Source organism: Botryllus schlosseri, chromosome 3 (genome assembly GCF_051294905.1).
Source record: "Botryllus schlosseri isolate E-star chromosome 3, Bs_hap1, whole genome shotgun sequence".
Classification (NCBI taxonomy): Eukaryota; Metazoa; Chordata; class Ascidiacea; order Stolidobranchia; family Styelidae; genus Botryllus; species Botryllus schlosseri.
In genome coordinates, this window is record NC_137238.1 from 29,786,750 (window position 1) to 29,812,730 (window position 25,981).

A 25,981-nucleotide genomic window follows, 5' to 3' on the forward strand; every position below is an offset into this window, starting at 1 on the left:
AGGCTTTCACGCCCTCAGTTTGAAAACCACTGCTCTAGATAAACAGTCTGCTGGCTATCATTTTTATTTTTTTTAACTCCTGAGGCTCAGCATGTCTTGATTTAACAAATAATCAAGATTTCAAGCTCTGGGTCATTATTGAGACATCTTGTTTATGGCATTTAGGTCGGGGTTCTGGTGGTGAAGAGTCTATGGAAGATGAGCCAGAAGAAAATGTACATATTCCATCATCCACACTGGAAAAGGTACGGTATCATATTCATCATGCAGCTTTTTACATTCGGGGCACAACTGTATCAATATTTTTCCGTAACTAGGCTGAATTCAGTGGTTGGTCTATTCTGTTGCTCTCTGCTGTGTTGAGATTACTAAATGTGTTTGAAAAAAAGTGAAAATACCAGTAGGCCCTAATGCTTGCTGAAAGGCCAGTTCCATTTAAAAAATGTTTATAGCCCACCAGGTGACATTGACTCACTCATCCAGTAAAACACCAATGTTCCCAACCTATGATGTTGAGACATCCACTACCCTAAAATTTTCTTTGTAGTGTACAAGCTGATTACAGGGAAATTACCCTACTTTTGCCTGTTGGCTAGGCCCTTTACAAAGAGTTGTAAAAGTTGAATTACCTCTTTCACAAAGAAAATTAGTGGTCACAAGTGGCACAAATAAAAATGCTCATAAACAATGAGCCCAGTTCATAAAACAATGTATAATATGGTACTTTGTAGCTTCCCCAACGCAGATACAATGGTAGATCTTGGAGAATTATCTTCTCATAGTGGTTGCTATTTGATATAGGGGCCTACTTACTATTATGTTAGCACTATTCACAGTTTATCACTGTCGTTTGACCACTTGGCTTCATCGCCTAATCAATTGTGGAATTTTCATTATGTAATAGAATTACACTGTGGGGTTGCGTAAGTGCTGTAATCCAATAAGTTGGTAGCTCACTAAGGGTTGTGTTGTGTTATATTGGAATTGGGGATGAAAGCATGGAATAGGCTTTACCTGACCTAGACAACATTTACTCTCTAGGTCAGTGGTTTCCAACCTTTTTTGCCCCCTTATCAAGCTTGACACAAATTTTCCCTCCCCCATATTTACGGATCTGAAAAAGGGGACATTTTCACAGGAATTTAACCACCTAATTCTGATCGCTGGTGAATTTACTAAAAGAAAGTTCATTTTTCTGAGTAGGGCCTCGGAAAACCGGTTTTCTGCGTCTACTTTCCGTTGAGTTGACCCTTTTATTTAGTCATATTTCGCGTCATATGCAGAATAAGCCGTCTTCACGGGCATTTTTTAGCATATCTGACTGGACGTGTCTAACATTTTCGCCCCCACTTGGTGGCGATATTACTCGCGTTGGGAACCACTGCTGTAGGTGTGGTACACTTTTCGACCTTCTCTACATTAAAATTTACCTAAGACGGCGCTCAGCTACATTAAGAGTATATTAGATGGTCTCGGACAGCGAGCACTCAGGCATAGCATTAAGACCTAGTTTAGCACCGGATAAACGGAATGGATAACCAGGTAGTTAGTTTTGTTTAAATTAAATTTCAAAGCCGTCGCTATATTGTCTCCCTTTCATTTACGTTTGACAGGTCTTTCCTGCATCGAATAGGCAGCCACACTTACCAGTCTATGAACCAACTGTAGATAGCGGAGAAGGGAGTGATTTTGAATGCTTGACTCCGCCAGAGGGTGGTGCGCCACCTGATGTCCCAGTGGATGTACAAGTAAGAACTCGATATCAGTTTTGTGGTTTGTTGTGGACACATCGTCATATTATGTCTGTGTATTCAGTAGCATAGGCCTATTACCATGCAAAAATGATATTTCAGTGATGCCATGCTTTCCAGAGTTGAAGGGGTTCACAGCCGCAAAAGAAGTAGGCCTAATATTTTATTAAAGAAATACAAATACAGCAAAAAATGTCATGGTCATCAATTTCATTTTATTTTGAACTCTGAGCTGCGCACAATACCTTGCACCCCTTTTCATCGGCTACGGAATCAATATTGGGGCTCGCAAGACACGTTTCTAGCTGAAAGACTATCTCCTTGTAAAGCTTGATCTTTTGAGGAAGCCCTAAGCTGTTATCTGAGTGTCTCTGTCTCTGTCTTGGCAGTGTCTGGGCCATTACACGTCAAGGCAGTATGCCCATTCATAGCAGCTGCTTCTCCCTCTATGCAATGCTGTCGCCGTCGCTATATTTGAAAACCGAAAAATGCTTTACTTAGCGTTCTTCCGAAATCTCGAATCATATCGCGGGCCGCATAACACTACCTCGCGGGCTGCTTGTTGGTGACCCCTGCATTAGAAGATGTCTCCAGAGACTAATTGACCCAATTTGTTATCAGATCTACAATACCTACGACTGATTCGTATGGTGTAAATATGAGTTTTGATGTACAGTTTTCTATCTTACAAACTGTGCCATTATAATTTACAGGGCTTGCGCATAAGCGAAGCAAGCTATGCATCGAGGTCGTTACCGGAATTTATTGATCATGCACCTCGTTCTGTTAAAGCAGTTTTACCGACACGCCAAGGTAGACATCAAAATAAACGCAGACCCCATGTAAGTGATGCAACAGTCTGTCATTATTAAGTTCTGTACATTGTATATTTTTGCTTTGTTCTTGATTTGTTTCTCTCAGTCGTGTGTCAGGCAAACTGTGGATAATTTCTTTATTTTAAATATCGGCTGTCTCAATAACTTATTTTTTTCGATTTTTTTTATCATAATGTGCACATTATGTCAACGAAGACAATACACCCTGGCATTGAGCTGTGTCACCTTTTGGTTAGCAGATCTGCCAAGAATATTAGAGCAACCAGATATGTGTCTTGACCTGTTTTGAGATACTATAGGCTAGTAAAAAGGTTATTGTGTCTACTTACTGTGACTCGTGTTTCATTGCCCATGAATTGACACATATAGCTGCCTGTCGCTGAATCATCTGTTATAATATGATATGCTGTGTCACAGAGTGTCGAGTGCTGGACAGCGCAAGATCTCATAAGCATTGAATCTTTTTTTGTCCTGGTTTGAACCGTATTCAATGCGACTCTTGGGGAAGTTGTCTGTTTGGCAAAAGTTGAAAATATCAATGCCCATTTCAAGCTACTGGATAGTGTTTAGACATCAATTTCAATGCGATTGTATTCCTGATTCCATTGGTTTGAGATGTGACATACCCACTGTCGCGGCAATACACACCTTTGTAACTCTTGTCAAAATGAGTAGTTTTGACTCGTGCAACACAGCACTGTTGACAAATTGTAGGAATTTATAGTAAACGTGTTAAATCATAGTAAGGTAAGCCAGTTACTACGGTGTGATCTGATTGGACCATTTGAATTTCAAACAAAGCGCTCAATGCATTTTACTATAGCTTCTGTTAGTTTAGTTACATATTAATTAATAAGCCGTTAGTAGTAGTGTTGGAATTATGCTGAATTGTGTTTTCAATGCTATTTCCATCACAGGCTGCTCCTTCTTCAGAACCATCTTTATCATCTGTGTTACGCCAAGACATGAGAGACGGACGAAATAGATTGTAAGTCTAGATATCTGCTTGTACAATTATACAACCACAAATTCTTCATGGCTGGCCTCTATGGTGTTGGATGAATGTCGTTGGTGTTGGTTTATGCCGGTGCTCATGAGTGGGGTATTGGGCTCGTGATTAGCACAGATTTTTGCATTAGGTGTGTTTGGATATGTATTGAGTTTGAAGTATACACACCACACCACCATCCAGATTTTGAATGTACAGTGTACACAGATAAAAGCGTATTAAATCTGGTATCCGCTTGATACCATTAGTTAATATATAATCCCATAGATATAGAGAAAACGTTTGCAGATTTGATTTAGACAACTCAGCAATGGTCTCTAGCCAGACCTAGTCATGCATCACTTGCAATGCTGCTGCGTATTAGCCGTTGAGAACCATTGCTGATATTGACCAACCAACAATAACGTCAGAAGCCTTTGGCAATGCTTCCCGTAAAGTGTAGTCTAGCTGCACTCATGGGGGATGTGTGACTCAGCATTCACACTTCCTAGGAAAATAAATGCAATGGGTGGCCATTGAATCTTTCAGTGATTCTTTTTTCAGTGTCTTGTGCTTGCGTTCGTGATTCTGAGAATAGCATAATGATTGGCAACTACCAGCAATGCCAGCAATGACAATCCATTTGAAACATGCTGACTTGACAAAATAGTTGATGCATGCTTGCCGTGTCATGAAGGTTGTTGCAAATCCTTCCTATTACTCCAGTTAGTATGAAGGAATGTTTCACATTATTGACATGTCAAATCAGGCAGGATACATTCCTCTGAAATCCAGCTCTGCAGCTTGTCAGAGCTGGATTTACCACGAAATCCATGTAATCTCTACAGCTGTTCGCGAACTTATTTGAACACAAAAGCACTATGCTAGGTATGTACTGTGGAGGTTTACTCCTAATGTTGTAGTGGTATATTTGAACTCGTTTAAAAGGTTGTTAGGATGTTCAGAACTCTGTTGTTGACTGGCAGGTAGAGTGTTTTCACCGAGTTTATACCATGCCTCACTATTAAGTTGTCTGCTCACTCCAAACAACATCCTGTTTCACCTAACAACATATACGCCTCCTATCCTAAGAACATGCTACATGAGAGTTCGGTAATATAACGTATGAACGTCTTAACAACATCTGCCCTGACCAGCTACGTATAGACCTATAAGACAAAGAATTCTGAACCATCAACTCTCGAGTGTTACATCAGAGATCTCACACTGACTATAGAAACTGCTTTTAATCCGATCCCATGCCAGAAATACATTCCTCGTCTTTAAAGGAAGTTATGTGTGGTATTTTAAACATTATTCATTGATGTATAAGAAGCTGCTAATTTTCATGTCTTGTTACGAAGGAAGTTGATACACAAGGTATGGGGCACTGAGCCTGTATCCCCAATCGTTGCTCATTATAAAAGTCGTGACTTCTAACCTGGCGTCTGTAATTTGTCTGATGAGCACTTAACGTATATTTTGTTCCCAGGAAAACTTTCAACGAGTTTTGGCCCGACGACAGTGTGTTTTTCAACACTCTAATTTTGGTGAGATATGGTTTCTACGCCATCGGGCAAGGTGACGCGGTTCGCTGCTTTTCCTGTAACAAAACAATCGCGAATTGGGAGAGGGATGACGACGCAAAGCAAAGGCATCTTGACATCTCGCCTGACTGCAGGTATGGCTTGCGAGCAATCAGGGTTGTAACCAAGTCACAAGTCTATCTCACTTTTGTAGTTTTGACTTGAGTCATGTCGAGACATTTTCAATTCACCACCGAGTCCAAGTCATAGTGATATGACTCGGGTCCAAGTCATTGTATTGATTGCTGAGTTTCCATTTAATGTCTTGGTAAACCCACTTTTTATAACTCTGTTTGGTGCTATCGAATGGTTCGCATTCATACTATACTAATTTTCCTCACTTTTAGCAGTTTTTAGTCGCATTTTCAATTACCAGTACCTATAGACCAGGGCTGGCCAACCTTTTCAGCCAAAGGGCCACATTCGATTGATGAACTATTGCGCGGGTCATTAGCCGCGCTAAGCGTGAAAATCTTTTGAAGTTCGTAGGTCAACAACATTGTCACTTGACTATATTGCGTGCCTGCTGTATATCACTGGGCCAAGGTTGCGAGGACTGGGCTATTCGGCGCATGGACATATCGTTATCGAAAGCTGCGACGAACATGCGTCAATCATTTCACGCCTAGGTTTCATAGTCGACGCTCTTACTGCGAGCGCAAACGCAAGGTCGCATATGTTGAACGACACTTTGTCTCGTAATCGCGAATATAGTTAGACTCAATCTATTACATTAGGCGTTCTTCCATTTTCACAAAAGTGCAACAATATTAAAAACAAGAAACCGAGTGACAACATGTTGCGCTAAGCTTGTAGAAATTGTTGACTTTTGATAAATCTATCGCAAATTATTCTGTGCTTTATTGTAGTGTACGAAGATATACCAATATGTGACGGGCTGATGGATCTCTCAATGCGTCAGAACTGATATTTTAGTCATCACATCTCAAGGTTGCGGCCAGACTAATCAAATTTTTGGTTGGCCTTGCAAGTTGACAATCTGTGCAATCCATTTTTGATGATATTAGAAATTTTGGAAATTACCTCGCATGCCACTCAAAACCTTCACGGGTTGGCCGGCCCTGCTATAGACGAAATCCCAATAGTGTGATTACCTTACTCTTCTTTGAAATTACAGTGATATGTCAGTCCGGGCCGTCTGAGCCTCGAGTCGTATGACTTGTTTCGAGTCATGCGCGATGACTCGAGTCCAAGTCGATTCAACACACAGATTGGCTCGAGTCGAGTCATTTCTGTATTTTGAGAAAATGACTCGAGTCATCAGAAAATTGTGACTCGACTCGAGTCATTACAGCCCTGCATGTAACTTGCTTTCGGCCCAAGTGTGTCTAGTGTGATGACTGGAGTCATCAAAACCAAGACTCCAACGCCGTCCCGGTATTTTCAGGTTCATGAACGGCCACTCATGCGGCAACAGGCCCCTGTCGCCCGTCAGAAAAAGCAAGCTACACCCGGCCGGCACGGCTGCAAAAGACCGCCGGGTCCGCCCCAGAAACCGACCTCATCGACCCACAGTCGTAAAATCTCGAAGCCCGATACATTACCAGGACCGCGCCGCGTCTCCCGTGGCTCAGACGCGGTACAGAAGCTCGTCTCCTAGACGGTCCAGGCGTAGCAGAGACTCAAGGAGGAGCATTTCAACGCCCCCGCGGTCACCCACCGAGCGTGAGGACCCGGGGATATCGGAAGTGTATGCCAACCCCACCGCGGAGCTGATGGAGAGGACGAATCTGATGGTGAGTATGTTTGCGTTTTCAGACTTGTCTAGGCTGCTTTGGTAGTTCGCAGAAGTGCTCGACGGAGATTAGATTAGAATTAGAAGTATGGCTTCACAGTTTTTTCCAAATTAGAATACAATTATAATCATAGCTACAATGTGATTCTCGAGTTGGATTATAATTAGAATAACTGAATTCGCGAAAACTTGGATTGAATGAAGTCCAGTTGGTATGAAATCAGGGTTCGTTATCATGAACATGTGAACGACAAGTTTCTGTACAGTAACTTTGGTGGCTTATTTCGCACTATACAGCTCTACTGTACCATCTTCAGGAAACTTAAATTATATTAGACTTAGGTTACTGGTGTTTCGCTTTAATTAGTCTAACCTGGCAGCTATAGTTATCGAGTCGTCCTAGTCTGGAATGTGGCACTGGCAGATGTTGAGTATAAACCTACTTGAGCACTCAAAAAACGTAGAAGTACGCTGCTACTGACCACTCCTGTACCAGACTACGGGGCAGGAACTGGAATTGGGTCGGTACCAGGGTTGTAACCAATTCACGAGGTTCCGAGTCACGAGTCGATCTCACTTTTATAGAGTTTAAGTCATTTTCAATTCACCACCGAGTCCAAGTCAACTAGTTTTGAGGGTCGAGTCCGAGTCGTAGTGTTTTGACTCGAGTCTGAGTCCAAGTCAATATGTTCACCGTTCGGTTTCAGTTCAATCCTGTTCTACCCACTTTTTCAACATTGCATCGAGTAATATAGAAATGGCTCGCATTTATAAGGTAGTGATTTTCCTCAGTCTAAACAGTTTCTGGCCCTATTTTACAAGTATCAGTCTGACTGATAGACCAAACACCAATAATACGCTTACTTTACTATTCTTTGAAGCTACATTGAAATGTCTGTCTTCGCCGACCTAGTCTCGAGTCACATGACTTGGAAAGGAAAGGGCGTAGTTTCTTTTTGTCCTTGATATTTATTGCGGCATATACACCGACTCATCATACATATACACACGATCTATGCATATGCATTAGGGTTGTCCAAAATTTGGAAAATCTCAAAAAGTCTGCGTGATTGTGTCTCATTCTATAAATTATTGATAAAAAACAACAATTAGCCTGAAAGAAGCTTACAGGAAAGCCGTTAAGATTTCGGACAAAGCGCTTGAAAGTAGCTGCTCAATAATGGGCGTGCCACTGACCATAGAACGGCGTGAAGACTAGTAATCAAATAACCACGGCTCTTGATTGGCTAATCGGCTATGCTTCAATGACCACGGCAGCAGCAGCTTGCTGATTAGGTGTTCAAGACGTCTGCTACCGGCGGGGATTCTGAGTGCGCATTGTTAGTAGTTTGGCAGGTGATGATTTAAGATTAATTCAGGACATGTTGAGGTACGAAATACATGATGAACAAACAACACCTGCTTCACAGAAGCTTTTACAGCATGACTGCTTTATGTGAAGGAAACGGCTGAAGCCTACATGTCGTGTTTTCATCGAGAGAAAGCAAAGGCGCTTATGCAAGTGTTGAGCAAATTCACCGTTTCAGTACGGATCCACCATCAGTGAATACAAATATATAAAGCTTAACAATGACACTATACTTTGTATGATCTTATTGGGCTGAAGCTGTAGTATATAGGTGACGTTTTGAATGCTCTAGGGATCGGCGGAATCAGCCGGTTATGCTTGGCACTTATCAGATGCTTACAACAAATTGAATGCACTTGTAGGCGTGGTTAAAGTCCTTAATGATAACGCAGAAAAGAGGTGGTAATGTACGCACACTCGCACAGGCTGCGTGCTGGACATGGTATGTCAAAGTCCTTGTTGATCCCGCAGAAAAGAGGTGTAAAGAAAAGCACAGACTATGCTGCATATAGTATCCAGCATAGTTTGGATATCATATCCAACATAGCCTGTGCTTACCTTACACCTCTTTTCTGCAGCATCATTAAGGACTTTGACAACTGTTATAAGTGAATTCAATTTGCTGTAAGTATAACTGCCAAGCATAACCGGCCGATTCAGTCGATGTCTAGAACCTTCAATACTTCGACTATATACTACAACTTGGGTCCAATAAGATCACACAAAGTATAGTGTCATTGTTAAGCTTCATATATTTGTATTCACTGATGGTGGATCCGTACTGAAACGGTGAATTCGCTCAACACTTGCATAAGCGCCTTTGCTTTCTCTCGATGAAAACACGACATGTAGGCTTCAGCCGTTTCCTTCACATAAAGCAGTCATGCTGTAAAAGCTTCTGTGAAGCAGGTGTTGTTTGTTCATCATGTATTTCGTACCTCAACATGTCCTGAATTAATCTTAAGTCATCACCTGCCAAACTACTAACAATGCGCACTCAGAATCCCTGCCGGTAGCAGACTTCTTGAACACCTAATCAGCAAGCTGCTGCTGCCGTGGTCATTGAAGCATAGCCGATTAGCCAATCAAGAGCCGTGGTTATTTGATTACTAGTCTTCTTGCCGTTCTATGGTCAGAGGCACGCCCATTCTTGAGCAGCTACTTTCAAACGCTTTGTCCGAAATCTTAACGGCTTTCCTGTAAGCTTCTTTCAGGCTAATTGTTGTTTTTTATCAATAATCTATAGAATGAGACACAATCACGGAAACTTTTTGAGATTTTCCAAATTTTGGACAACCCTAATATGCATACCCTGAGTGCATGATGTGCATATGCCGCTGGACAAGGAAGTGCAGATATAGCCTTTACGGCTTCTAAGTCATGCACCACCAGTGTTACTAATCAGGTCTTTGGTCTGACCCGGCCGGGCTCGAACCCACGACCTACCGATCAAGATGCCGGATGCTCCACCATTACGCTATCTTGTTGGTTCGAGTCATGCACCTGGACTGGAGTACAGATCGAATCAATGCCAAAATGACTCGCGTCGTTACAACCCTGCTCATTTTTTTTCCAAGTAGCTCCACGGTATTTTTCTGATTTTGTGTAATTGTTAAGCCTCTGTCTGTTTCAGGACATTTTCCGTTGCCTCGACCCCGTCAACCCGAACATGAGGGAGGAATCGGTGCGTCGCAGATCGTTCCAAGTATCCGCGTTCCGTAGCCATACGAGACTTTTCGCTAGCGACGCGGTGCTAGCCGAGGCCGGACTTTACTATGCCGGTAAGTTGTTAGTGTTCTGTTAGCATATATATATATTCTTCGAGGTACAGAACTTCAATATAGGATTGGCTAATATACTCATATTGAAATGAACCCGAATATCGGAAGGGGTCGTTCACACTTTCATTCGTGCGCCTTGGAGTCGACCTTTATCAAAATACTCCAACCAAAACTCTGTCAACAGAAGGAGTTCGTGTACCATCTGAAAATAGTACATTGAACGCTCTATTATTCGAAATTTCGTGCTGACGACTTCATATTTTGTGATACGATTGTTGATCTACAATGTTCTTTCCAATTCTCTACTAGTTGCTGACGATTACCCCTGATGAGTGTCAGCCGAAAATATTTGGGTTCATTTAAATATTACTTTCGATACAAAATCGATTGTAGTAGAATATTCATTCAACTCGAAGACTTTTTGGGTGCCTCTTTTCAAGAGTTAACCACACACTAAAGGGACATAAATAGATTTAAAAGCAAAATCATAAAGGCAAGGTATGACGCATCAATCAAAATCACAGACCGTGAAATTCGCACTGTAACAATGGCAACAATTCCTTACTATAGTAGCAGCGCAATTTGTAAATACAGACACGAAACAAAACAAACTAATGAGAAATCGGTACATTGTAGATTATAGACAATTAACCAAACAGACAAAAAGATTTTTTCTGCAACTTACAAATTTCTCATCAGTATGTTTGCTTTCGTGTTTGTAACTGTTCATTTACAAATTGCGCTGGCACTATAGTAACGCATACTTCAAAGTTTGTTATTTTTGCCATTGTTACAATGCGAGTTTCATGGTCTGTAATTTTGATTGTTGCGTCATACCTTGCCTTTTTGGTTTTGCTTTTAAATCTGTTTAAATCCCTTTAGTGTGCCGTTAACTCTTGAAAAGAGGCACCTGAAAAGTTTTCGAGTTCAATGAGTATTCTACTACAATGGATGTTGAATTGAAAGCTATATTAACCCTTTCGACGCGGGTGGATCCTAGAGGATCCATGCACAGTTTTTCACAAACACGCTTCAATCAATTAACGACATCTTGCGTTGTAGGATTCATAAACGGTTACAATGATCGTCTATAAATAGCGATTGTCGATACGCATACGCCCAGCTATATATAACCCATTGCCTTATGGCATATCCTGTTCAAAATGCAGATTGAATACAGAAAAAATTTTCCCGCAAAATTCAATGTGTAGCTCAGTTCGCCTGAATGAACGCTAATCTTATAATTCCTTATATCTTCTTTTCTACACGTCGTAAGCAGACACAGTTGTCGTTTAGAGTAGTTGTTGATCGCAAGAGTTCATTGCAACCATATTATCGGGAATTAGTTGGATAGAACACGCTTCAAATTGGTGTGAAATATAGCGATATTCTGTTACGTGAAAAATGCCGCGCACGTATGAGCATTGCCGCATAAGGCCATATACATTCACTTACGATTGTCTTATACAGTTGAATGTCACACACATAGTTAGATGCAGTCCATAACACTTCAACAAGATCAGTATCACGAAGGTTGGTCTTATATAAGTTACACGACGCCAGTGCTAAACACTGTGAGACATGGGTGTGTTGTGTAAGTTACGCGAATACGGTACTCGCGCCTGTAATAACAATATCATACAGACAGTTGAATCATCCGTTTTATATGTTATACAAAGTTACTGTAGACTTCAATGAATAGATGTTGATCATATGCCAATATACTGACGAACCTGTATCGGACATTCGATGCGTAGAACACGTTTCAAATTGATATGAAATGAAACAACAAGAGAAATCGCTCGCCTGTGAGAAGTGTCAAACAAGGCAATATATTTACTTACGATGGCCTTGTGCAGTTGCAAAATGGACATTTTGTTAGTTATGTACGATCAATAGTATCTATAAGATCAGTAACATGGATTTGGACTTATATAACTGGACCAGGCAAAGCTAAATAAACACGAATTACAAGGCGCGTTGCCTCTATCGCGATGACGTAATCAGCGGCGGCCGTGAGTAATGCTTATAACAACAAAGACTTTCCAGTCGCGGTACGCACGACTGCGTAAATGTATCAAGATCAGTAATGTCTTGTTTGAATGCCGAAATTGATGTGTAAGACAACCACGTGATCATTCACTATGGGAAGGATTATGTATCACGTCACGTGAAAACGAAAAACTAATTTCTCTTTCACTTTTGAGAAATCGCGTAGACTTGTTTGAATACCATCGTCACCTGTCTCGTCTGAGCCGTCCGAGTAGCTCAGTTGGTTAGGCTGCTATTTTCTGATAACGGCGATATATTGGGCGTCGGTTCAAGTCCCGTTGTTCGCATTTTATAAACTTTTTGGTTAATGCATTAAAATTTGGCCTGGAGGCCGACCGCGGGAGTAGGGTTAAAGTTCTGTACCATGAACCAGCTATTTATTTCAATATGAATATACTATTTAATCATATATATATTTGAGACCTCCATTCAATTGATTCTTTATATCTTCATGAAGGGAATTCTGACGACACGGTGTGCTGGTACTGTGGCGGCGGCCTGAGACAGTTCAACCAGAGTGACGACCCTTGGGTAGAGCACGCGAAGTATTTTCCGAAGTAAGCTCGACTGGTATTCATTAGAGTCGGTTCGTAATGGGTATTTCTACTTATTGCAGTACTGAAGCAGGTTTTTGGCCTTGCACTTGTTATTCGAATGGTTGTGTGTTTCCACTTCTACTTGACATTTTTTTCGGTCAAAATGCTAGCTTTTTTATTAGGCCATGGAATTTAGGAATACAACGTTATTTCCAAATTAGAATAGAATTAGAGTTACTGAATTCGCCAAAACTTGGATATTGAATTAAGTTCAGTTTATATCAAATCCGAGTTCATTGGGGAATCCTGTGCAGCAAGCTTGGCTTGTTTCGCGCTATACAGTTCTCTTGTAGCATTTTTAGGAAAACCATAAATTAGATTAGAATTAGAAATATTCTAGACGTTTCGCTCTAATTGACTAATTATAGACAACTAGAATTATCTAGTTGTCCAAGTCTGTTTTGTCCTGCATATTTGCACGAATTTTTTTGCTTCGTCGGTTGACAAAATAAATCTCTCTCTCACTTTACTCTAATTGTTTGCATTTTTCAGCTGCGAGTACCTTATGCAACAGCGTGGCCCAGAGTTCATCGCTGAAGTCAGCCGCAGATATCCGAACGTGATCCGGCCAGTCATACCCAGCATGCAAAATCTCAGCGTGCCACAGCCTCGGTTACCAGCATCACCCCAGGAACCTCCCCAGGCGCCGCCTCAGACTACCCCGACCTTGCCCCCGATACCGCAGCCTCGGCCTACGCCGCCTGCCGTACCGCGGGTTTCGTCTACTCCAACATTACCACCAGTGCCACCGCAGGCGCGAGTTATACCGGAGCCTTTTACGCAACCGCCGCGTCCGAATAATCCTCCGCCGCCTCCCCCGCGAGACCCGCCACAGCCCGGGGAGCTGCGTACCACGAGCGGAGTTCGTATCGAGGACCCGCAGGCCGCGATACAGTCGAGGGAGAGAATGGTGGAGGAGTCTCTGCAGTCGGAACAAGTCGCAACTGCTAGACAGATGGGATTTACGGAAGACCAGATTCGTACTGCGCAGATGAGGTTTGTGTTTCAACTCTTCGCGTCTTCATAGATTGGCGTGTAATTTAGTGCAGTGTTTCTCAAACTTTTTCCCATCGCCTACTAGTAATTTGCTCTTCACTACAATGCATACCATCCGAATGACTTATATTTCTCTAATGTAGGCTACCAGTGTTTATTAGTTATTGGTGTTACTAATCTTCCGCAACACCATTGGATAGCAAGAAAAACACCACTCAATGAGATATATGCAAATTTTTCTAATGCGGAAGCTTGTCTATCCGGGGTATAATATTACTTGTCACAGCACTCTTTGCGTAACACCTGAAAAGCTCTAGTATAGCTCTAGCGACGCCCTATTAACCTTTACTGTGTGGATCTAAAGAGACTTTGAAATGAACACAATACAACTGCAATAAGTTCTTATCGCAATTCGCTCCCGTCTTTGACCATATTGGGTAATTTGATGCAATGTATTTTCCCAGAATTGCGAAGCAGTTCTGTATAATCTACCCGGTACTCTGTTCATGTTTACTTCAAATGTTACCCAATAGGACAATAACCAATGAAGCTCTGAGCCGGCTTATGTCATAGTTCATTGTAAACGCACAAGCGTGTGTAGCATTCCGCCGGTATTATGTCAACGAGGCTGACAAACAATGTGACAATAGGAGAAGGTCACTTGAAACTTACATGGGCCGTGTGGAGACAAAGTTATACGGTACTAGGGTATACCCCTGGTTTTTTAAAGACGCTTGTAGACTGTTGAGCTCTTTCACAGTGGTTATGCGCACTGTGTCCAACGATTGTCCTGTATTATCTTTACTTTGTTACATGGGGACTTGCTAACGGTTGTGTATCAGGGTTTTTATTTTGCAAATAATTCTGGGAGTGAGCCATGTCTTTTTATGTGATGCTGATATCATTGAAACTATCACTCTCAACAGAGCCGGACTGCAATTCTGCCAATAAGTAGTGGTGAAAGTTTGTTGTCTTGAATGTGTTAGTCCGCAATCAATTACTAATTCTGTTGAAGATTTGAAAGGGTCTCTTGTTAATTTCTTCTTGAATACTGACACCCCTATAAAGTTGACTATCGTACCTTAGAGCTAGGTTAAGCCATCTGTGCCACTGTGCGGAATGTGCACCACTAATCCTATGAAAGAGAAAGTGCTTGACATGTAGTGTAGTCAACATGCTTAAATATATGAAAGTAAAACTGATGCGGTGAGGGTTTGCTGTAAATGTAGGCCGCCGTGAAGTGAAGCTGTTGACAACTTGTAGTTTTATTGAACTGGTATCAACTAACGAGCAGTGTAGTTTAAGTGGAGGACAGACTAATTTTCGAATATGCCTGTTGAATTAAAATTTACGATGTGTCCAATACTTTACAGTATATATAATATTACATTATATTTTTACCGTTATCATTTTTATTCGCACGAAAACTGGTTATTACACGGCAATTCTATGAGCAACCTGCCCCTAAATGTAGAGAGTAAAGAAAACTTTGAATATTTCAATCAACTCCTGACATATCAGTCAAATTGTTATTTCTATGCAACACATCAAGAATTGACAGGGTTTTTTATTATTTTTAATATTATATTACAAATAAACTCCGCGTAGTAGACAACTTGAATATTGCTGTGATTAATTATTAATATTGGAAAATTTAGACACTGCAACATTTTTATTAATATTAGCCTATATTATAAATAAGTTCCTCTTCGTACAGAATTTGCATGTTGCAACGAACAATATATATATTCACATTGACAGATTTATTCATTCTAATATTTTTATTGATATTATATTAGATACATTAGATATATTAGACAATGCAGAACTTGTTATTACCACTTCATTGAAATATTACATTATGAAATATAGCCTGCATTATGTCCAATTGTCTGCTGAACGATGTATGTTTTGCGTATTTCAGGAGAGTAGTGGGTCTCGGGGGTCCGTACCCTACCGCGGATTTGCTGATCGAAAGCATTCTAAACCCGGACACCGACCCTGCGATGCTCGAGCAACCTGAGGAGACCCCGGCCGAGCCTCAATTCGAGCCCCAGGGTCAGCCGAGAAGAAACGTGACCATGACCAACAGCACTATTCGGATAACTGGCGGCAATTTCGGGCAGACCGTGATTGGCAGTCGTCGGGGCAGGAGCAGGATTATCATTGATGGCTTGCCCTTGCACGAGTATCTCGGTGAGGACATTTGGGTATTTATTATATTACAGCACGGCTTATCTCGTTGCATTTAGTTCTATAATTCCACTCCTTGACACTCGACCCTAATGCCATTAGCTAACATACTGCACCTTTTCCATATGCTATGCCAGACCCAGCTCCATTGCCCCCCTCCCGCAGAAACCCTGAAAGATGTCATCTGCGAGTTACAAGAGCCACATGATCACAGAGAATACTGCATGCAATTGCTGGTTTTTATCAGTCAGCGATCACCAAGCAGATCACTCTGCATGGTGCCCTTATCGCACCGTCTAAGAATAACTGAAAATTGCTAAAAATCCATTTTACTGGGCGCCCGTTCGTAGTTTCATACTGACAAAATGATTGTTAGTGTGCAGTGTCATTGCATTGCTTCGACGTGAATCTAAAATTTGTGTGACTATTTGTGATAGCCAGGTCTACATGATTCACTAGAGGTTCATTGACAAGCTAACATCCAGACCTATTCCTGCTGATAGCTTCTTGACGTAGGTCCACCATGTTCCGAGTAGAACAAACTTTAGTAAGAAGTCTTAATTTTAAAATTGCGAAACGAAATTTCTCCAAGATGGGTTGCACGTAATCCTTGGAAACTTTATTGTAACAATATTAGGACTGCAGTAGCACTTCCTAAAAAAGGGGTGAAATCGCAAAAGGGGATTTGACGCTCTGTTGTCGACGCACTTTTTCTCCTGTAGGACAGCAATTTTTGATATTTTGTTTAGAGAGCATTAGCGACACCTAGCTGCTGTGAAAATTTCATGGTGATCTAGCAGTCCACAAGGTAGGGCTGTTGAGTGTTGACCTGCCAATCCCCTTATATCAACACCAGCACCATGAGTCATGCTGATTCATCTGTAGTACTTTCTCATTGGTGTGTCTATTTGGGTATGTTTAGTCACTATCACAAGATCATCTTCCCGTTCCTTTTAAAGAAATTTAATCCCCCTATTTTGCCAACTTAGGTAGTGTCGATACAAACACAACGTATCTCTCTTTCGCTTTCCAGATCATGTGTTTGTGTGTTTGTTTATTTTTCATGGCTAACACTAATGACTGAGCAGTTCACGCTCAGATAATTCATAGTATGAGGAGTAGTTTCATTTTGGAGACCTGGAATTGATATGCCGACATGCAGAACCACTTCCCATGGATTTCTGATAACCAAACTGTTGTTGGATGCTTTACCCATTCATTTTCATAACTATGTTCAAATAATAGTGGTCAGGGGGAATTCCTTTGGCTTATTGTGGGGTTTGAGGCTGGGTTATGGGCCCGCAGCCAGCGGGCATCAAACCCTGGGCTTCCAGTTCGCGAGAAAGAGGCGTTACGCCTGAGCTACGGCTGTTGTCCGTCCTAATAATTGTGGTTGACAAGGGAAAATCATTCTTGAATATTGCATTAATTTACCATTGAGTAGTATATTCATATTGAAATGAACCTGAATATTTTCCGCTGACAATCGTCGGGGTAATCGTCAGCAGCTAATAGAGAATTCAAAAGAACATCGTATATGAACAATCTTATATGAACAATCTCTACTAGTCGCTGACGATTACCCCTGACCCTACCCCTATGAATATACTATTCAATTGTATATTGAAGTTCGGTACCTCCGAGAAGCTATTCAAATAAATCACCTGTAAAGCAGTGTTTCAAAAGGAATTTAATTGTGTCAAAAGTATTTTAGGCACTGCTGCTTTGTTTTGTAAAGCCGTTTTAGGATATGATTGCATCAATCAATGAGTAAAATTGTCATGACAAACGACAAAATACTTGAATAATACATCGATATTGAAATAAACCCGGATATTATTGCGGCATTGTGACTCTGATTTTCACCAATCAGCTCGACAACGAGAAGAAGCAGGTGAAGGCACAGTGGCACCTTTTGTGTTCAACAACGTCGGCACCTCTGTCGGGACATCTGTTAGGACAACGCCTGTTGGGACAGCTGCTGGCACAATGCCGGTCGGGACAGCTGTAGGTACGACGCTCGGTTCGACACGGCCGTACAACACAGCACCCACCCCGTCGGCACCAATGATGGCGGAAACTTCCACCACGCCGAGCGGCATCGGTCCGTCTACCAGCACTGGGGCAGCGGGAGCTTCTGGGGGTTCGACACAGCAAAGGTAATTTGGAATATAGTTTTGAATGTTTCGCAGTGTATGGTGTTGAGTTACTTTTGTCTTGGATTTCAATCATTCTTGTTAATTAGTTCGACTTGATTACTAGAATTTTTTGGGAAAGAACATATCTTCTAATTTTAGACCCGCTGCATATAGTTGTAAGCGGACCAGTTTTAAAGGGGTCCAATAAAGCCAAGTGTTGAAACTAAAACAATATCATACAAAACTCCTCATTTTTACTCGTGTCTGTGAGAGAAACTGCTGACTTTCTCGGACTTGGTCACAATCACTGGTTCACTCCGCACAACCCCCATCTCCCCTAGGAAGATTAACAAATGTTAAAGGGGCACTGCACTCTAGTAATGATGTGGTCTCAAATGGAAGGGCGGAACGAAAGAAAAATTTTGGCCGCAGCCGTTTTCTTCAGAACGCCACCGTAATGGAGCTGTAATGCATTGAAATTTCCACAGATGATCACGCTCCAGCAGTCACGCAGAGATCGAACTTTATATTGTTGTCGGCCGATGTAATGAAGGAAATATGTCGTACATGCCAAGGTGGTTTAGACACCGCGTTCAACGGAAGATGTCCACTGTCCAGTCAGGAGATTTATGTTAAAATCGGGCCTAGTGTATTCTATTTCCTTCATAACATCGGCTGACAACTATAAAGTTCAATCTCTGCGTGACTGCTGGAGCGTGATAAATCTGAGTTCGATCTCTGTGTGACTGCTGGGGCGTGACACATCTGTGGAAACTTCAATACATTACAGCTCCATTAATTTTTCTTTCGTTTTGCCCTTCAATTTGAGACCTCGTCATTTTTAGAGTGCAGTGCCCCTTTAAGAACCCCTGTTCTAAATCTTGACGAATTTTATGTGTAAACTTTACTCTCTGGGTGTCTGTATTATATCCCAAAAAGCGTTGTTACATACAAATGAACGCTTTTCACAGTGTTGTAAGTAGTCTACTTACTGGTGCGAGGCTGTCAACAATCCATCTCAACATTGGTGTGTAAGTGTAGTGTATATATAATATTGATGTGGTATTAACTGAAAATTGTATATCACAAAAGATACACACTGTTGTAGTGTCTCGTCACATTGCTCCAAATTTATGACGAGACTTTACTACAACTTTTTTGTTTCTTACTTGCAGACTGGAGGCGCTGGAAAAAGAATACCAGTGCAAGATATGCTTGAGCTCCAGAGTCGAAGTTCTGTTCGAGCCGTGCGGTCACATCTGCGCGTGCCTGGATTGCGGCAGAAGGGTGACCCATTGCCCCGTGTGCAGGATTAGAATCACGAGATATATTAGAACGTATCACGCTTAATCGTTTTTGTGTTGTATGGTGATATGCATCGACTGCTATTGGCTTCAAATTGTAGTGTCGTAGCTCGTTCAAAATGATATCTAGATTTGTAACAGTTTATAGTAAAACTAAACTCAAAATAGAAAACTATTGCATCCCTATGCCTATCAACTGGCATTTAAAATAGTAGTGCTGCTAAGATATAACAGTGATTCCCAACCGCGGCTCCAAGCTAACCTTCTTGCAGTTCCGATTGACCTCTGATTATACCACAAATATATAATAGACAGTCGTTGTTTGTTTCTATGAATAGTTATAGTCAATTTCTGTATATGAATGCTAAAATAGTTGATATTAGTTACAGATGTCTAAAGCCACCCGGGGCCGCTTCTGAAAATGGGGAATGATAATTCACGCTGGTTAGCGTCAGACTGCATGGATGAATACCCGTCAGACTATGTTATATCTTGAGTTCTGCTGGTCATAGACCTTTATAGATCTTCTCTGTGATGAGTAGATTTCAACACAATTTTACTGTCATGAAAGTAACGGCTTGTAGTCAAGTATAAATTGCAATATTACCAATATTACTCGCAAACTTGTGCACTAAGTGCTGGAATGTATGAAGAGCTTTCGCATAACGGCACACATAGTATGCTGTAATAATGATATGCGTTTTCAGTTTATTTCAACACATAGCACTCGCCAATCTGCGTCTATCGATGATAAAATAACTGATATGGAATCTATAGAAGTCTATCTATGTGCATGTGCGTAGGGCTCTTCAAAAATGACTTTTTTTGTCAAATCGTACTGGCTACTTGATAAAATTGTTAGGTTACCTAATTTAAGCCTACACACAAAATTTGGTTCAATTCCAACCAGTAACCGCTTTGCTACAGGAGAAGAAAGTTTCTATTTATTCTTAAAAATAAATAATAAAAAATTTGAAAATTTGCTGTTCACCCCATGAGAGTGTTAGGCTGTCTATAGAAACGATGCTCACCAAATATGGTTCAATTCCAACCAGTGGAAGCGGAGTTATTGCCGTCGAAAAATTCGGATTTGAATAAAATAGTATTTACGGTGACCGATTCTTTGCTCATTTATTATAGTTGTGCTCACTGTAAATACTATTTTATTCAAATCAAAAGTTTAAATTAGCGACTTCTTGTTCCAATCGACTTTATGCTACTTCCTGAGTATTTTCTAACCTGTCTGCTATTTTTATTGTTTTCCATGTCTTGTAAATCATCGTCTGGTACTTGTAATTGACTAGCAGCTATGGTCATAGATAACTTTGACCACCTTAACTGCACAAGTTTGAACAGAATCCTTTGTGCTTCAAATGATAATGATTTGAATGTTTATTGCTTATATTTAATAATCCCAACTATATCTGATAAGGAAAAAACTGTGTTACGTGTCGTATTCACGATCTTGTATCTCTTGCTAGCAGAGTCCCATCGATCTTGTAGCTCTATCAAAATTTATGAACCTACGAAAGACGCTTTATACAGAAATTTTGCAACGATGAAATCATGTCGATTTTTTATTGTCAACATTTTGAAACCATTCAGTGCTAACAAGGATTATGTCTGGCATTGCTTGAATATACACTTGTTTAGGCCTAAAAAACGAACTGGGATTTCGCTACCTTGATTATACGGTGTAATCGTCGTTAGCCTAGATGTGTGATCGAATAAAATGATTTACACTGATGGTGTCAATTGTTTGGTGGCATGTCAGGTTCGTTCGTTCTGTTGGGTGTCATAGTTGAAGGTAGTTATTGTACAAAATGTAATGTGCATTTCAGGTGACTTTATAACTCCAGTGGTTGTAGAGATGGGCAATTTTTACCCCCTACCGCGCAGAAATTGGGGGATTGCCGGCTCGGAAATAGGGGCAGTCCCCCAGAACCAATTTTATCGAAGTTTCAGGTCATTGGTCGGGATTTAAGAACCCCTTTTTTCGCTTAAAAAAAAAGTCATTTTCACTCCACCCTGATATAGGAGATTTAACTAAACCGTGACGTTGGCACAGGGATATCTAGAAGTTCTGGTTCATAATAATCTGATATAGCCTATCCAATATACATCTACCTAGACGGAAAGATCTCTATATAAGTTGAATGAGAATGCTCGAAAATTCGAAGGGCCCTAATGCATTCTTTGGATATACAGTTCTAGTACAAGCCTCCACAGACCCATCTAAAATTTTTAATTTATCAGGAAAAATTCAAAACAAATATTTCTGCCAACCCCATGAAATTGTTGGGTTGTTTCCAAAGACGGTGCGAAACAAATTTGACTCAATTGCAACTAATAGAAGCGGAGTTATATGAGTTTTTCGTTGATAATTCTTGGATTATCCACCAATCAATAAAAAGTTATTATTGAACAGCCTTACTGAGCACTCTGGCCGCTCCTGAGCTACGCCCTCGTTTAGCCGGACAGCGTTGTTGCGTCATAATAACAATGGGAAATTTGAGGATAATTGTGGGGGTTCCATGGCCATGAGCAGAACAAAATTTATATTTTCGTAATCAGTACCATGGCAGCTTTCGATTGATACCCGTTTTATCAAATTTAAGGCTCGGCAAGCCGTCAAAAACTACCGTCAATTTGCCTAGAGCCAAATCGAAAGTGTGCCGTATAGACCAATTCCACTGAGTCGTGAGATTTGCTAGTGTCGACACCATATGACTCTATGGTATAATCCATATACTATATACCAGTGCTGCTCAACCTGTGTGACGGTTCGCACTTGTGCGAATGAAAACAAAATTGCAGTGCGAATGAAAATCCGGATTAAGTGCGAATAAAAATCTTAATTAATTATTTATCTTTCTGATCTAGAATAATTCAAATTAACCTAATTGGACATTTAAGGTCAGTGTAACTTTTGTAGTTGCGACGCAATTGTAGAAACTTGGTACGACGCACCACTATAATCGTAGGTCTCCTCACAAGCCGTAGTGAATTAATATATTCGCACTATAATTATTACAAAAGCCTGGTTTGGAAGCTGGTGTAGTGGCAGACATACAATATATCAGCCCGTCTGGATTTCTACTTCCTTTCGCTAAACAATCATCATATTTTCGTAATAACTGTTCGATTAAGTCGAGGCACGAGGATAGTAGTAAATTCCATAATTACAGAGTCACATTTGCAAGTTACTGTAACGCAAATTTTTACCCATTCAAGGGTTATTGAAGTATGGACCGTAAAGGGTCTACAAGCGGTGCCTGAGCTATCTGTTAATATATATGTAATATTTGTTTAATTATTGCAAAAATCCTGCGATAGTTTTTACATAGGCTATCCAAGGTCACTGTGTTGGGTACCGCTGCAGCCAATAAGCGCGAAACGCAGATAATATGGCTTTATCATGAGAATTAATGATAAGGATTTGTCCGACTTTTTTTCTGGAAAACATGGTCGAAGACCGTTGGGATGAAGGGGTGTGCAACGTGAGAGTTCGGGCCTATGAGACTCAATCATTTCGAGGCCAACAACCCCTTCAGCGTCGGGGCACATGAAGACCTATAGTTTTGGCCAACAAACCGCCGATAAAATGCGGTGCCAAAACCTTGGTCTAAAAATGACCAATGCTGGATGGCCAAACCTTTCGAAATGGATTGGATATGCTCGGTTGTTGACACGGAATAATTCCGTTCTTGCAAATTGAGTAGACCAGTGGCTCTCAAGCAGGAGTCCGCGAATCATTTTCAGGGGGTCCGCGAGACCTTTAAATTTACAAAATGGTTGGAAACCTAATTTGTATTTATTTAAATTAGGAAAATCACGAGGAAGTTTCGCTTCATTACTGGTAAAACTCCAGGACTCACATCAACAGACCGGTCGTTTGAGAGGAAATGTAATACCTTGCAAACTCATTTTAATTGTTAAATTGCCTATAGCCTACCCACACAAACATATTGCTGTTTGGAGGTGTTTTGTTGAAGATTGGGGAAATATGAAGTACAAAGGTCAATCACAATGACTTTATAATGTTTGCAGAGATCCATTTTCTCCTGTGAAATAGACAACCACTATGCCATAATAAATTCAAGATGAGCTGCTAAATAAAATGACCGGGCTGGACGTTATATGTGCATTGAAAAATATGTTTCTCAATTTTGATGCCATATTTGTTGCGGGGGCTGCCAGTAAAACTGCACTTAGGCCACTGCAAAAACTACAGCATAAAGTACTCCGAATCATAGCTAGGGCCCCAAAGGGGCCTGGCTGCCCATCCAATAAGTCGCTGCTGAAGAGATTAGGCGTCCCAAACATAGAAGATATGCGGAAACTAGAAATCGCCAAGTTTAGTTCAGTTTCGTTCAGTTTCACTGCGGTCGTTGCCCCGAATATTTCAATGACTTGTTTACCTCGGAATCAAAAACGCACAAGTAGCCTACAACACACGCACGCCCACGTCGTCCAAATATCATATGATCGACCGAAAAGATCATCGCTCTATCAAATATGCCGGACCTGATGTGTGGAACAGTATCCCTCCGGCCATCCGGCAGTCGACGAGCATGTCCACATTCAAGTCGAAATACAAACAATTACTACTCAATAAATACAGTCCATCCTCAAGATTACCGGACCACGACTGACATATCGATCTCGCTTCCCATGACATGCCGCCCTATTTCTTATCGCTTCTTTTTCTTTACTATCTTCTTTACTTTCATTCAGTGTGCATGCCTCCTCTTTACATCGCCTAGGTCAACGTGGGTGTCTGATTACATAGACTACTCCTAGACGCTTCGGTCGACATCTTCCTGTCTATTCATTGTATCGCATTTTTTGTGGTGTATTGAACTGATAAAATTGGTAATAAACCAATGATGATGATGATCATCATCATCATCATGATCATACTCAAATGTGTCGTCAGAAGAGTTACGCGGTATTATCACATTCACAACGATCTGTCTTTGTGGAAATGGATTCAATGAACTCGTTCATATCAAATCGAAGGCGCGGAAGTTCAAGACACGGCCACGCAGTGGCGAGATAGGGTAATTGTAGCACAGCTACAACACTAATGGGTTTAGGTTCGAGTCCGACTATAGAATTCCTACTTAAGTGTTGGAGGTTTACCTAGGCTCCTCCTCGACATTTCATCCACGTAAGCGGTGTCGTACAAAAACCTGGTGGTGGGCCGTGCCTCAAATCGACAGTTACGCAAACAAAAATAAAGGAATATCGGCATGGTGTAAATGACCATTATAGTCGACAAAATCCATGAATACCTCAAACAGCAACAACACGACCAGACGACCGCGTATTTGAAGAAATGCAGTTCGGAATTCATCAGGGTTGTAATGACTCGAGAGTCATGACTCGACTCGAGTCCGACTCGAGTCACGATTTTCTGATGACACGATTTGACACGAGTCATTTTCTCAAAATATGGAAATGACTCCACTTGACTTGACTTGTGATCAGAAACTGCTAAAAGTGATGAAAATTAGTATACTATATTATGCGAACCATCGATATTAACAAAAAGTGGGTAAAAAGTGGGCATTCACTATGTCCATAACAATGACCCGTCGCGACTCTCCGATTGTTCGAACAATGCGCTATTTCAGACTTGGAGGACGGATTCTAGGTGGATCAGTGCCTGATCATTATTTTAATTTATATTTTCGGAATTGCTGCAACAGTAGCTTTCGATCAAGACCATGTTCAATAATTTCTATCGACTACTCGGGACCTATCATCTGGAATGCATTACAACCACATATCCGTGAATTGCCTTATAATAGATTCAAAAAAGCCCTACTTGATCACCTCTTGTCGTTACACTAACACTGTTGCCCTACCTCGCCCAGACATTGCTTCATTGATCATTTGCCACCATTGTTTTATTTTTTTTCTATTTTCCTTCAACTAAACATTTCTTTACAGCCAGACTGTTCAGAGTCAAGTGTACCTGTTTGATGCTGGTGTGACCAGACTAGATGACCTTCACGGTCTTATCGATCATTCCTATCTAATACCGAATACTGTGCACGCATATTTTCTGTACCACCATCACTGCCGTTTGTTATGTATTTTGGTTCGATGAAAATAAAGACTCTCTCTCTCTCTCTCTCTCTCTCTCGGAAAGATAGCTTTTGGATTGCCAGAAATCCCACAGTCGCTTACGCAAAATAATTCTCCATTCCAGCCTCGGCGAAGCGGAACGAAGCTGCAAAATCGGTCGTTGCCGTTCCATCATAGTGTCCTATATGGTGTCGACACAAGCAAATCTCACGGCTCAGTGAAATTGTATCACGTCACAATTTCCATTTGGCTTCAGGCAATTTGACGGTCATTTTTGACCGGCTTGCCGAGCATTAAATCTGGTGAAACGGGTATCAATCGAAAGCTGACTCTGCAATGATTACGAAAATATAAATTTTATTCTGCTCGCGGCCCTGGAACCCCCACAATAATTCTCGAATTTTTCATTGTTATGGAGATTGGCATTGATACGCAACAATCCTGTCTGGCGAAACGAGATAGTTAGTCTCTCGTTATTCTCTCGTTTCACCAGACAGCATTGTTGCGTATCAATGCCAATCTCCATAACAATGAAAAAT

The 25,981-nt window shown here is 41.1% G+C and overlaps 1 protein-coding gene across 4 annotated transcripts in view; it reads left to right on the top strand.

Annotated features, from left to right (window-relative positions):
- LOC145435023 (baculoviral IAP repeat-containing protein 2-like) overlaps positions 1–25,981 on the top strand; it is a 406,058-nt gene that overhangs the window by 343,515 nt on the left and 36,562 nt on the right. The window contains exons 5-16 of one of the 4 annotated variants that reach the window (XM_080312290.1): positions 166–245; positions 1,614–1,748; positions 2,465–2,593; positions 3,505–3,575; positions 5,068–5,256; positions 6,570–6,918; positions 9,920–10,067; positions 12,577–12,676; positions 13,208–13,711; positions 15,636–15,907; positions 17,778–18,063; positions 19,218–21,092. The exons of the other annotated variants lie outside the window; for them this stretch is intronic. Coding sequence (XP_080168416.1) covers positions 166–245; positions 1,614–1,748; positions 2,465–2,593; positions 3,505–3,575; positions 5,068–5,256; positions 6,570–6,918; positions 9,920–10,067; positions 12,577–12,676; positions 13,208–13,711; positions 15,636–15,907; positions 17,778–18,063; positions 19,218–19,392 — 2,438 coding nt within the window. The 3' untranslated portion in view covers positions 19,393–21,092. Of the gene's footprint in view, positions 1–165; positions 246–1,613; positions 1,749–2,464; positions 2,594–3,504; positions 3,576–5,067; positions 5,257–6,569; positions 6,919–9,919; positions 10,068–12,576; positions 12,677–13,207; positions 13,712–15,635; positions 15,908–17,777; positions 18,064–19,217; positions 21,093–25,981 lie in introns of those variants that run through there. 4 annotated transcript variants of the gene reach the window in all.